This window comes from Artibeus jamaicensis, unplaced genomic scaffold (genome assembly GCF_021234435.1).
Source record: "Artibeus jamaicensis isolate MK-2021 breed Jamaican fruit bat unplaced genomic scaffold, CSHL_Jam_final scaffold_1283, whole genome shotgun sequence".
NCBI classification, from domain to species: domain Eukaryota; kingdom Metazoa; phylum Chordata; class Mammalia; order Chiroptera; family Phyllostomidae; genus Artibeus; species Artibeus jamaicensis.
The window spans coordinates 21,001,900-21,015,703 of record NW_026522028.1 but is presented as its reverse complement, the minus strand read 5'-3'; the positions used below and the strand labels follow the sequence as shown (position 1 = coordinate 21,015,703).

Sequence of the window (13,804 nt, the reverse complement as noted above, 5' to 3'; positions counted from 1 at the left end):
AGTTAATACAAAGGAGAAAGGTCTCAGAATTCAGTTGCAAAGTTAGCGTGGTTCATGATCATGTTCAAAGCAGTATTTGCAGTAGATGGGAGGATGCAATTTCTCTCTGCCTTGCCACCAATAAATTATAACCACTGATGAGTGTATAGTTTTCCTATGTTGAGGCTCAATTCAAACATGGAAAACACACCTCAGAAATGTCATAGAAATCTTCCAACCTCTTTCCATCAGTGAAAATATTATTATGGTTGACTGAAAACCTGTCAGCGTTCAGAGAGGATTAGGGCATTGCTACGCTTTCTGAGATTTGAGGCGTTGTTTCAAGATAGCTGTATTTGAGCTGTGTGCCTAGTCCTTAACCTGGTGTTTTCTTCCTGGCAAGAGGGTATATTGTGTCCTGTAGCTTCCTCAGCGGCATTTCTATTGCTTGCCAACATTACAGCTAGTATTTTTCTACTTCACACTTGGCCTCTCTCCCCTAACATGCATGCAAAAGTTCTCAGCTGAAACAAGAGTTCTAGGACTTGAACATTGCCTTATTGTTAATATTCAAGTACAAGTTCAGTCCTAGTAGATCTCTGCGTAGTTCCTGTTCTGAAACATGCAGATTGGGAGGTAGTGGCTATGGTCATTAACCTATAGGAACACCTGGGAGCCCTGGCTAGTTTGGCACCAGAACAACATTATGTGCAGGTTTCATTTCACTCATTCCATCTGTGCCTTTTTCCTTTTTATTCCTGGACACTCCTAAGAATACGAGGCCTTGAAACCATTCTCACAGCTGCCTTCTCTTCATCACCATTTCTACAACTGTAGTTTAAGACATCTTGACCCTAGCACATGGTGATAGCTTCATCACTGAGTCACCTTCTCCTCAGGCCCCTGACCTTTGCCTGCACTGTTGGGGGAACTTTTAAGAATAAAACTGACAGTTATCAGTCTCAGCTCAAAGGACCCACCTCTGGGTCACTGTCATCTGAGATACTGTGCACAGTGCCTACACAAGGTCAAGACTTGTGATTGCTATGCTCCTGGTCAGCCTCAGACCCCACCTGTCCTCTCCCATCTTGTTTTCTTTGACCTTATTCCCACTACCTGAAATTTCCTTCATTTTCTTCCCACCTAGTAAACTCCTCTTCCATCCTTCCAGACCATTCGGGAGCATCTCCTACTTTACAAAGACATCACTGAGTGTAACTTCCCTCGCATGTGCTGTGGGAAAAGTTGACCCATTCCCCCTTCACATGACCATGTACCCAAAGAGGCTTCTATGTGGCACCTTCATTATAGTTATATTTATCTGTCGCTCTAGAGTGTGGCCTTCTTGAGGACAGGAAACCTGCTATGTTCTTTGTATTCCTGTAGCCTAGCATGGTCTCAGCTAGCTAAGTGTTTATTGAATGAAAAAAAAATGACCGAATGAATGTATGAATCAGTGAGATCCAAATTAAGCTGGCTGGTTTTCAAAACCTTTATTCCTTCTGGGAAAAAAATGAGTTTCTTCTACATGCTGATGGTGACGGTAGGGATTCTAGAGGTTGACTTGCTGTGTGACACCCACTAGAAACACAAACTGCACTCACACATGTAAGCTTTCGCCTGTAGCTCCAGTGGGTTCTCAATGCACAGGATAATGCCTGCTGGCTGTCACACATTGACAGCATCCTGGCCCTCTGGCATGAATCTGTTACTGAAAAGGAGTTCTCACCTGGGTTATTTCCATCAACACCGTCTTCTTCAGCTCCCCCCAACCCTGTCTTCCTTTCCAGTCTTCCCTCTCTTAAGAGCCACCCACTTATCTTGCAACTTAGTTATGCTGGGAAATGCACTCCTCCCTAACCAGGTCCAAACCATTCCTGCCTGCAGAACTGTTTTCACCTCAGTGCTCCTGGAAACAACTTTCCCTTGTCAAGATCTTACCCATCCATCAAGATCAAGCTCAGAAGCTGCCTTCTCTGTGCTTCTCCATCAATTGTCCTATCTCCCACCAGGTGGAGCTGCTCTTTTCCCATTCTTTGTTTCCAAGACAGCCACAGTAGCTCGGCTTCGCTACTGCTAGGCCCTGCCCTGCTGCTGAAGTGGACACATTGCTGGGTCTCTTAGCACTGCAGTTTAGTCAACTACCAAGTGGAAAAGGTGATGCTTGCCTGTCAGTAGCACTGTGGAGATTAAAAGAATCAATATGGGAACATGCTTTGGAGCCTGTGAAAATGAACACCACATGGGCCTTATTGGGCAGATCTAGTGAGCCAACAGAGGGAGGCAAAACTTTGGGATGCAGACACTCTGAATGCTGACAATGACTTTATTATCAAGGACAGAAGGAGAGACCATCGGTGCACTTGGCCTAGGTGGGATTACTGGCTCCACCTCGAATGAGCAGCGTGGCCTTGGACAAGATGCTTAATCTCCTGAAGAAGCCTGTTTTCTCACATGAAAAGTGGACATGAGTTCTTTGAAAGCTGAGAGATGATGAGGAGCAAACAGGCCAGGTCAGGGCCAGTGCAGGCAGTGATGAATAGGAATGGAAGCTGACATAGCTCCGATCACTGGAACCCAAACGGCTTCTGATGTGTTTGTATCATCTCCCATGTGGACCATACTGGTTGGGACATGCACCCAGGGCAACAGACCGTGTTTTGTGACTGGAGAAAGCCATTCTGGAAGCCTGCCCACCTGAACAAGTGTGGAGATCCTTGTTTCGAATTCTGCTTTACAAACCAGCACACCCCCGGGGTTTGTGAAGTCACGTCTGAGAGCCATCTAGAGCATCATAGCAGCTCCTTAGGAGTTTTTCTCAGAACTTCAGGGACAGTGAGCTGAGACAGAAGCTCCAAGAATGTGCAGTATGCGTGGTCAGGGGAGAGCCATACTTCCATCACTGGGCTGCACTCTCTTCTGTGTCTTCTGGAATTCCCTCCCTCAGGGCTCCAGGGACAGGAATTCATAATAATAAAAACAATAATGGCTTAATGACAATACCAGCAGGCACCACCATTTATGAAGTTTTATGGGTCAGAGCAGCATGCAATGCATCTCTCACATGTTATCCTACCTAATCCTGCCACCGGGACCTGGATTCTGCCCCAGGGTTAAGCCTGCAGCTGTACCAAGGACTCTCCTCCTGCCGCAGGAGCGCATTGCTTTGGTAAAAGAGGATTGTTTTTTCTACTTCTGGCTCTTGGCCTCAAATATTTTAATTTCCGGAACCTCTGCATCTTCAACTCTAATTACTAACATACTTGAACGAATGCATGAAAAATATTGGGTGCGAAGCACTTTCCACAGTGCCCAGCATACAGATGTGAAATAAATGATCACTCATACGGGCATTTCTGCTGAGAATGCTGTTGGTCATCCTCACACAGATCCCTCTCTCCTGCTTGTATTAGCACCTTGTGCAAAGTAGCCTTCTGATTAAAAAAAAAACAAACTGTGACACCAGGTAGGCAAGCAGCCTGTTTCTCCTCACTTTTTCTAACTTGTTTCCTCTTTTCTTTGAGAGGCAGAGTTCCCCCCCCCCCCCCCCCCCCCGCAGAGCTGTCCCTGCAGGGCAAAGGTTGCCATGGAAACCAGTGGCCCTGGAGGCAGAGGGGTAATCTGGGAACACTTCAGAGGAGTGACTCCCAGAGGGTGCTGGAAAGAAGGAGGGTTGTTGAAGAAAAGGTCACAGGAAGTTTGAAGTGAATGACTTGAACGAAACAGCTTGGTTTATGGAGGGACTCATCAACCGAAAGGGTAAGCAGCTCTGGGCGTCTAGGAGGGACCCCTGTCATCTGAGGTCTGGTCCAGTGTCTGCATCATCTGGATGAAAATTAGGGTGGCAGATGGACAAAGGGGCCTCTCGGGCCCACTCCCAGCTGGCAAGGGCATCGTCTGTTCAAATGCCCAGATGATTGCACAGAGTGGCAGCCCCAGACGACCGGGGCTTATGTTCTGTTTTGTTCACTGATGTACCCTCATAACCTAGAACAGTCTATGATACATAGTAGGGATCATTCAACATGTGTGGAATGAATTCTTGTAGTGTATAAAGTTGAAGTGTCCATGGAGACCGATGGGGAGCCACTAAGAGTGTCCCCTAATGGGAAAAAGAGATGAGGAACTATCCTGCAATCTGCATTGCTGTTAGAAATCACGGTATCTCAAGAAGGGAAGCTGTGTGCTTGGCAGAATACCTCAGAAGGATGGTTCAAATTACTTCCAAACAGGCCGGAGAGAAAGGAGACAGGAGGCATTCCAGTTCTTGCTACCAAGTGATTTTCCCCAATTATGTTACTGAATGAATTCATTTGAAAAGCAGTATACTGCTTGTCTTGAAAGCCATAACTTCCCCTTCTCATCACAGCTGACAAAGTCGAACGTGTCAGTGGAGTCCAAGACAGGAACTGAGCTTCTCTCACTATAAATTGCAACAAGCTGCCCATCAGCCTTGCCTCCTGAAATGCTCAGTTTAAAACAGCAGTTGCAGTCTGGTGATTACCAGCGGGAAAGGGGGGCCGCAGGGAGGTAGAAGAAGGTAAGGGGGGATAAACGGTGATGGAAGGAGGCTTGACTTTGGGTGGTGAACACACAAGGCAATATACAGACCATGTAGAACCGTACACCTGAAACCTATATAATTGTATTTACCAGTGTCACCCCAGTAAACTAAATGAAGAAGAAAGCCCCCGCAATTGCAGGGACTGACCTTTGCATGTGAACTCTCCCGGAGCAGGTAATGTCAGTGTCTGCCCTCGGGCCCGAGCGTTAGAGTTGCCTAAGGGGAACATTCTTGGTGGGGATGAAAACACTGAACAAAGTAATGGCGGTGAAGGCAGTAGTTATGTCCACAGGGCGGACAGCATGCTCTGAGCACCAGGGATGTAAAATCTAGGTATTTCCTGGCTAAGAGCTAGAGGCTAGGAAAAGCACGCATTCACTCCACCTCCCATGTGACAGAGTGGCTCGGTAGATGATGTTTATTCAAGCAAATTCAGTGGCCAGAAAGTACTTCTCTCTATCTTTTGCCTCTTTGAATTCTTTTCTCTCCCTTTCCTCTGTCAAGCCTTGTTCTCATCCACCCACTAGGATCTTTTTTTTTTTTTTTGGCAGTCTTCAAGGAAAAATAATGAAAAGAAAAAGAACTGGAGTTTACATAATATCTGTCTTCCAAGATACTAAAAGCAGTTCACCCATCTATAATTTGTTCTCACAACAGTTCTCTGAACAGGTCTGTTATTATCACTATTATCATATCCATTTTGCAGTCACGTCGCTTGCTGCTGAGACCTTTAGCTAACATCTCATTTCTTTTCTTTCCCCCTTCGGCATCGGGAGAAGCTTTATTAATTTTTGTTGATGATGTTATTATGAGTGCCAAGACATTCATCTGTAGATTAGTAACATGTATTAGACACTTGTTATATCTTAGGAATCCTACAAAGCATTTTTACAAACATTATTTCACTTTATGGAAGTCCTGTTATTAATTCCTTTTTACAGACAAACCTGGAACTTAGAAAGGTTGTGCATCTTGTCCCAAATCCCAAGATGAGTGAGTACATAGCAGGAATTCGAAACCAGATGCTGGGCTCTAAGACCCTTGTGATTATGTAGAACATTATAACGCTTCCCAAGTATCGGTAGCCACCATGATCTGTCGAATTACTGCTAGATGAGGAAGGTTTAATAACTGACTGCATGTCTTAGTGAGAGGTGGAAACAGAATTCAGCACCTCTTTGACTCCAAAGGTCAAGATTATTGTACCAGAATCATACTTTGAAAGGAAAGTCACTCAAAATGTTTCTGTGTGGCCAGTGGATTGGTGACTAACTAAAATTAAGGTACCTTCCCAGGTGTCACCAGAATGCAGGCAAGTCCTTGTTTAAAGGTTCCTCAGGCCTGGAAAACTATGCTAACTATGAAAACATCAAGTTGATTTTTGTCTGGAACTGATTTTGTGACATCTCTTTTCTTGCACAATTTTAGCCCCTAAGCATACATTTCAAAAGGCTTCAACTAACACCTCTCCTATGTCACTGTGCCACATGTCCCACCGCAGTCCCTGGCCCTCTGTTTAATGTTGTCATTTAAAAATATATTCAATCCCTATACTGTGAGCACTGCAGGAGTGGTGAGCAGGGCTGAGGAAAGAGCTGAAAGAGAGCAGAATCCAACATAAATATCTTCTGAACTAAGAAAGGGATGAAAGCAACTGTCAAGGCAAATTGATTTGAATTGCATAAGAATGTGATTTTTTTTAAAGAATTGACTCGGGATATTAACTATTCTTTCTAAAAGCTTCAACTTGGCAGATGACACTACCTGTCTCTTTTTAATCTCTTCCAGTATTTCAGGCTCCATATTTGTGTTGGCTTCAGATTTTTTTAATGTTTGAAAGATGGTTCCGGCTTACTGAATTCCTCTAGTCATCTCACATGCCCCCTGACAGCAGTGCCTTGGTGGCAATGACCCTGAAGTGGCATAAACCACTTGCAAATGGTCTCTTTTAATTGCTGCAACAATCACTGCCTTGGCCTACTACCTAATTTATTTTTAACCTGAAAAGATTTTATTCAATGGACCAGATGTTGAATCTGACATTGTTCCCTCTTCTTCTCTCGCTCACACCCAGTGTTACATCAAATTCCCATTCTTCTCTCTGTATAAAACCTGCCCTGGATTAGACAAAGGCTGGATCGGTCAGCTGTTGCTTCAGAAAAAATAACCATAAGACAGCAGTGGCTTAGAACAACAAGTGTTTCTTTTTTCATTATGGTGGTAAAATATATATAACATAAAACTTGCCATTTTACCCACTTTTAAGTGTGCAATTTACAGGCATTCATTACACTCACACTGTTGTGCTACCATTACCACTACCTGTTTCCAAAACTTTTCCATCATCCCAAACAGCAACTCTGTACCCAGCTCCCCCCAGAGATAAAACTCCATTGCATCCTCCCCTCAGTCTCTGGTCTGGTTCATTGACCAGAGACTGGTCAGTCTAATCTACTTTCTGTGTCTCTGAGTCTGCCTATTCCAGGTATTTTATGTAAGTGGAATCCTATAATATTGGTCCTTTTCTGTCTGGAAATAAGCATTTCTTCCTCACGTGTCAGAAAACTGGTTGGGATGGCTAGGTTGATCTTGGCTGGGCTTATGTGAAAGCTGCAGGTTAGGGTCACATCTACTGCGCAGGTGTCTCATCCTCTGGATGAGGGTGCCAGCTAGGGTATGACATGCACATGGAGATGCAGAGCAGGAACAGACAAGCAAGAACATGCAAAGCCTCTTGGAGAAGAGGCTCTGATCTCTACTTCTTCCCTTGGCCAAAGCAAGTCATTGGCCAAGTCCAAAGTCTAGAATTAGGCAAGTAACCACTGCTACCTTCTAGTCATGCAACTTTATTAAAAGTGCCATAACCTCTCCGAGCCTCATTTCTTTCTCTGTAAAAGTGGGATAATACAATAGTATTACCTACCTTTAGGGTCTTGTGATTATTACTGAAATGCTCTACATTTGCAGTATAAAATAGCAGGTGATATTATTGGCATTCTTAAAATACAAAGAATGAAAAAGCAACCAAATCTAATAAAACTTTGTTGTCTTGCTTGTTTAAAAGATTTTATTTCTTTATCTTTAGAGGGGAAGGGAAGGAGAGAGGGAGAAAAGCATCGATGTATCATTGCCTCTTGTGCATCCCCTCCTGGGAACTGGCCTGCAACCCAGGCATGTGCCCTGACTGGAAATCGAACCACAGTCCTCTGGTTTGCAGGCCCATGCTCAATCCACTGAGCTACACCAGCCAGGGCATTGTCTTTGCTTTTTACTGAGGAAACATTTAGGTTAGAAGAGACTGCTGGACACCTTCATGGGAATTCAGAATGTGATTTAGAATTGCAGGCAGAGACCTATTGGAATTTGATGAACCAGCGACAATGATTTTGTCCATTGGTTTTTCTATTTGCTTTTAGCTACAGATCTCTGTTTTTCAATAGAAACCTAACCCACAATCCCAGTGCATAAAGCAGGGGAGGGTTTCTGGTTAAGAAGACACTGGCTATCCCAATGGCACATGTCACCCTCTCAGAAGGGCTGACGAGGGTTGCATGGAGCGCAATTTGAAATCCACTAATTGAGTCCAAGCCCCTTCTTCTAGATGAAAATGGTGAAGCCCAGTGGGATGATGTGATTTGCCCCAAATGTGAACGAGAAACAGAGCTCCTTTAAAGCACTAAGAATGCTCACCACACTTGGAACTGTTACCAGGGCTGCCACAATGCCACTCTAGTATCTGGCAAATTCTGTGCTTTTAGACCCATATCTGAATTTCTACAGGACAACTTAAGGACACAGACACAGGCTTTGGAGTCAGAAAGCACAGGTCCGCCTTCTGCTTGTGCCAGTTACTGATGTGAACGGGGACCATTTAATTGATCTCTCTGAATCTTGGTTACCTCCTCTCTGAAGTGGGAATGACAGTGCCTTCTGTACTGGGTTATGAGAACCTTGAATTGTGTGACCCCAGTAACATATGCGGTACAATGTTCAGCACATGGTAATCACTGAGAACATAATAGCTACTCATCTACTTCCTATTTAGCAGGTGTTGCTGTTCAGAGTTTTTCCCAGTTTTATGTGAACGTGAGCACAGGGGAATACATTTGGGGGAATCTTAAAACAATATTAGTGGAAATCTTTGTAAATCATTATGTTTTGGGGGAAAATAGAGTATTTCTTAATTTCAGCCTGCCACCGAGGGCTGTGGAAACAGCCTTAGGCAGAGGAGAGCAGGCAGGGCGAGCAGGCTTACCACCACGGCTGCCACAGTCTTCAGTCAGTGGAGCTTCGTAGCATTTCATATCTGCTGGGTGTTTCTTGTTTCCTACAGGTATGGTAAACTTCAGCGAGGCTACAAAGCAGTACTTTGCTTCTGTTCATGTTGCTTTCTGCACGTGCGTTCCTCTCAATTGCCTGGGAAGTGGTGGGAGCCCAGGGGCTGTGTTAAATCAACCAAGAAAGAGGTAGTCCGGTGAGGGGACACACCCAAAGAGTTGGGAGACAAGTTCCCTGTCGTCTTGGTGAACAATTAGGAATTACTTTAGAGATCTCCCAAGAGCCACCTCCCCTTAAACAGTTAATATGTTTGCTGACATGTGACTACTCCCAATTTCATCTTTGTTCAAGTTATGATGTTTTCAAAGTCACAGATACGGAGAGTTGAATTCATCAAACTAATAAATTCATTGTATAAATGATTATCATCATACACCTGTGCAAGGCCCCTCTCTGGTTTTATTTATTTATGCTCACACCTGCTGCCATCTGCCCCAAGAGGAAAACCATTCTAACATGCATAATGTGTATCCTGTTGTTTTTATTGCATTATTTCAAATATATTGTTGCTGTTTTGTGCAGGCATTTTGAGCCCATGTAAATGGTATTATGTTATATACTTCATGCTGTTTCATGTGCAACTACACATATGTTGGCATACCGGCCATGCATGATAGTTCAGCTTACCCACCGATTTCTCCTTCGTGACCCCATCAAATGGGCCCACCGGCTGTCTATCTCTATTGCTGTGGTTCTCTGCCAATGCTTGTCAACTGGGAACTCGATGGGAGCAGATGGGCCACTCACCAGTGAGTGAACTGCCCTCCCTACCATCACCATCATCCTGAGTGTTCTGGGTGTTTCTCCAGTCCCTTGAGTTGTAGCCTTGCTGTTTCTGGTCCACAGGTTTCTCCTCCTGCTCCCCATTACCTTCCCCCCACCCCCATCAGGACCCACTCCCACTGCTGCTGCAGAAGACAGTGGAACATGATCCAGTCCTGCCAGCAGGGAGCAGACTAAACCAGGAGGCAGATGCTGCTGGAAGTGTCATTTGTCATGCCTTCTACTTGGGAACAGCCCGGTGGCAGATCCCCTTCACTTTATTTCTTTGGGCAATAAATCCCCAAAGCAGGGGATTAATTACAACCTAAAGTGGGAAAAGCCAGCTCCTTCTCAACAAAGTGGCAACTGACCTTTCTCCCACTGATGATAAAAAAGGAACTAAGGAAGGGAGGAAGAAAAACTATTACAACCCATCATAGGATTTTCCCCCTAGGGTTTGAGTTATTTGAAAGGTTTGGGTTACTTGGAGGAAATTAAATAAACCATTATCTTATACTGCTCTGCTTTTAGCTACAAAGTGTTCCCTATTGTGCAAAACAGTTCCCAGTGAGTGCCTATCTGCAATATTTATCAGCCCAAGGTTCTAGGCACCGTTCCCGTGCACTCAGTAAGCCACGCAGTGTGGGAAGTCGTTTTCTACCGTGCTGTTTTTACATAAAAGTTTGCAGTGACATTTTCTTGTGTGATGCTGACCCTGAGAACATAGTGTTCAATGAATTGATTTTCAAAAGTCTATCCCCCTTACAGAAAACTATACTAAAATGTTTTAGTACCTAAAGGAAAATCCAAAGTAGACAATTGTAAGAGCAGTGAAAAGTATAAAAAGACTGAGGTGATACTTCTGAAACCCATCTCCCCTCAGTGAATTTCACATTAGGACCCTGCTGTTCTGCATCTCAGGTAGCATAGCCCAGCGTAAACCACGTGGGAAGCTTTCATCGGGCCGATGGTTACACTGGCTGAAGCCTTGACTTTGGTTTTCCCCGAAAGCCCCCTTCGGAGCTGCTTGATTCCTTGCCCTTTGAGCCCGAGTAACATTCAACAACTCACACATTTTGTTTCATAAGAAACGTTTGTGACAGTTTCCAACTGTCACTGTTGGGATTTGGGCCCTGTGCCTTTCATAAATGTTTGTGTTTTTCTCTTTTACAGAAGCTGCAAAGAGTCGATACTCCTGACTGTCATTCAGCCTTACCCTGTAAGTGTCTTGTGAGTAAAAACACCATCATATAATCTCAGGCTCCTGTCTCCACCTCCCTGTCCAGTGACACCATGAGAAAAAATAGCACACAGTCCCAGTTGAAAAATCCCAATTCTTCGTATTTTGTATATACTCCATGACAATCCATCCAGTCATTGGAGAGGAAACAAAGTGGCGCATTCCCTAAATATCCTAAAAATCAGCTACTCAGTCCTGGGCAACTCCAACACCTGGAAATCACACAAAACTCAAGACTTTCTTGACTAGATATTTCAGCAAGACCTGCTTTAAAAGGTGGATATTAGAGGTAGTTTGGTATAAAAGTTCATGCAACTGCCTTGGCCAGGAGGGTGGGGGGTGATTAAAATCATACTGCCTTCACTTCCTGTGGTTTTTTTTTTTAACTGAGAAGACTTGACTCAGGGTGGTGAATACACAATACAGTGTATAGGTGATGTATTATAGAATTGTACAGATGAAATCTATATAATTTTATTAACTGATATCACCCCAGTACATTCAATAAAAAAGAGAATATGTGCAATTCAATAATCTTTATAAAATTTGCTGAAGTACACAGCCTTCATCACAATCCAGTTTGAAAGCACATCAACCACCCCAATAAGATGCTTCATTCCCGTTTACAATGAAAGCCTTCCCACCCTCAGACCGCTCATGTACTTTCTATAGATTTGCCATCACTTGTGAATTTCATACCTTGTCAATTGAATGAAAAAATGCTGAAGCAAATTCCTTCAGATTTTTCCTGAAACACGGATTGTCAGTACCTGTATGGCCTCCACATGCAGCGCAGAGCTTCCTACCTGGTTATGCCTCCGTTGTCTTCCCCATAGAGTTGGTTGGAGTGTTGCCACGTCAATGAAATGTTCTGGTGTCTGCTGTCTTCGAATCAGACTTTTCCTTCTAAGCGCGATGGGCTAGGTGTTTTAGGCAGGAGACGACATACACTCAACATTCTGATCTGAGCACAAATAGAATTAACTAAGACAACAAATTATACCATGGAGAAGAAAAAAAACAGCTTAATGTTGACTGTTACTTTTAGTCCCATCTCTCTCATTAAACTACGCACACGCCCATGCACACCCCTTTTGATTTGAAAACTAAGGAGACAACAGGAAGTATGAGAACCAAGATTTGAGATCTAGTTCCCAACAATATAATGAATGGGTAAGTTCTCTGCTTGCTCCACCATGTCCTGCTTCCACGATGCCTTCCCTGGAAAGTAGAAGTGGTCTGTTCATAGATTGTCTCCATTAACCAACATCTCACGCACACTTACTGCAAATCTATCCAGACATCTTTTCTTTGCAATGGACAAAGCCATTTTGGCTCTACCAATGTAAATGTCAATAATAAGCAAGTGGTTGATCAATTATAGATTCCTGGGGGGACTTCATGTTTACATTGCCTTTCTTTAGTTCTCTCTCCCCACTTGAACCTATTAGCAATGCAAGATCAGAAGCATTTGACTGCAAACCAGGTTATTTTGCAGCATTTGGTAACATTTTGCTCCATGCAGTAAACTTACAGAAAGAGAGGCAGATTTTGCATTTAGGTTAAGCGTCATGTCTTGTCGCTTTGCTGGCTCTGTTTGCAATTTGAGTCTGCTTGATTTATTATTCATATGAACACCGTCACCTTCGGTGAGTCATGGAACTTCCTTTTAACAGGTAATCTGGAATTTCATAGGCCATCAGGCGGCTCTTGATATTGTGCTATATTGGAAGTCAACATTTACCTAGAACATTTAGGAGCAAGTATTGCATGTTCTTATGGCCAACAGCTGTACCTCTGCTCTTAAGAGTCACTCACCCCCTCCCACTCATTTAGAAGTATTCTCATCTTTGACTTCCTTTGACCAGCCCTCCTTCCTGAAATGCCCATGATATATTCGACCCCACAACCTCCTCATCCTAGTTGAATCCTTCTCACCCTTGAAGTCTCAGCACAAATTCTATATGCTACCTAAGAGTCTTTCAATGTCAGCACTGTTGCCATTTGGGCAGGGGAATTAATTTTTTGCGGTAGGGGCTGTCATGTGCAGCAAACCCTGGCCTCCTCCCACTAGATGGCAGTAGTAACTCTCCCCTGGTTGTGACAACCAAAAAAGGTCTCCAGACATTGCCAGATGTTCCCCGGGAAGCAAAATCTCTGTCACTTGGGAACTACTGTCCCACCTAAAGTTTTCCCTTACTGACCTAGCCCAAGGTAGCTCTTTTCTGAATTGTAGGAGTTGAAATAAAGGAGTTAAAACCCCAAAGTTATTTAAAAGATACATTACATGTAGAGAGGAGAGCAGATGAGAGAACCAATTGCAAATTTTTACTTCTATTTTGTGTTTGGATTTTCCTACAAGCAACTTGTTTCTTTTTCATATTTTATTCATATACTTATTGTTTTTAGAGAGTATAGGGAGGGATAAAGAGAGGGAGAGAAACATCGATGTATGGTTGCCTCTCGTGCATCCCCTGTGGGGACCTGGCCCGCAACCCTTTGGTTCACAGGCCAGCACTCAATCCACTGAGCCACAACAGCCAGGGCTAATTTTTTTAATTGGTTTTTATTTATTTTCCAAACATTCTCATGGCAATTCGGATTGACATACAGAAACAAAGGACCCACCATCCAAAAAGAAACTCCATAAATTTTATTTTTATTAGAGATAATAAAAAATTAGCATTTTAATTTCTTTGTAATTTGCTGGACAGCATTTTTATGTTGTATTTCCTCTGCATAATAAGGTCCAGTCAAGACAGAGAGCCAACAGTTATACTGTCTTCCGATATTCCACCTGGGCTCAGGGCACCCCAACATGACCCAGTCACAAAAATCCATTTCTAATAAAGCCCACGTCAAGGGGACCTGGAAGATCTTAGGATCCCTGAAATTCTTTGGGAAAAAACCATTCTTAATAG

General features: G+C 43.6%; 1 protein-coding gene across 1 annotated transcript in view; it reads left to right on the top strand.

Moving 5' to 3' along the window:
* The window catches only part of FRMPD4 (FERM and PDZ domain containing 4), a 697,120-nt gene that overhangs the window by 646,316 nt on the left and 37,000 nt on the right, over nucleotides 1-13,804 (top strand). The window contains exon 8 of the mRNA XM_037157582.2: nucleotides 10,817-10,862. Coding sequence (XP_037013477.2) covers nucleotides 10,817-10,862 — 46 coding nt within the window. The remainder of the gene's footprint in view (nucleotides 1-10,816; nucleotides 10,863-13,804) is intronic.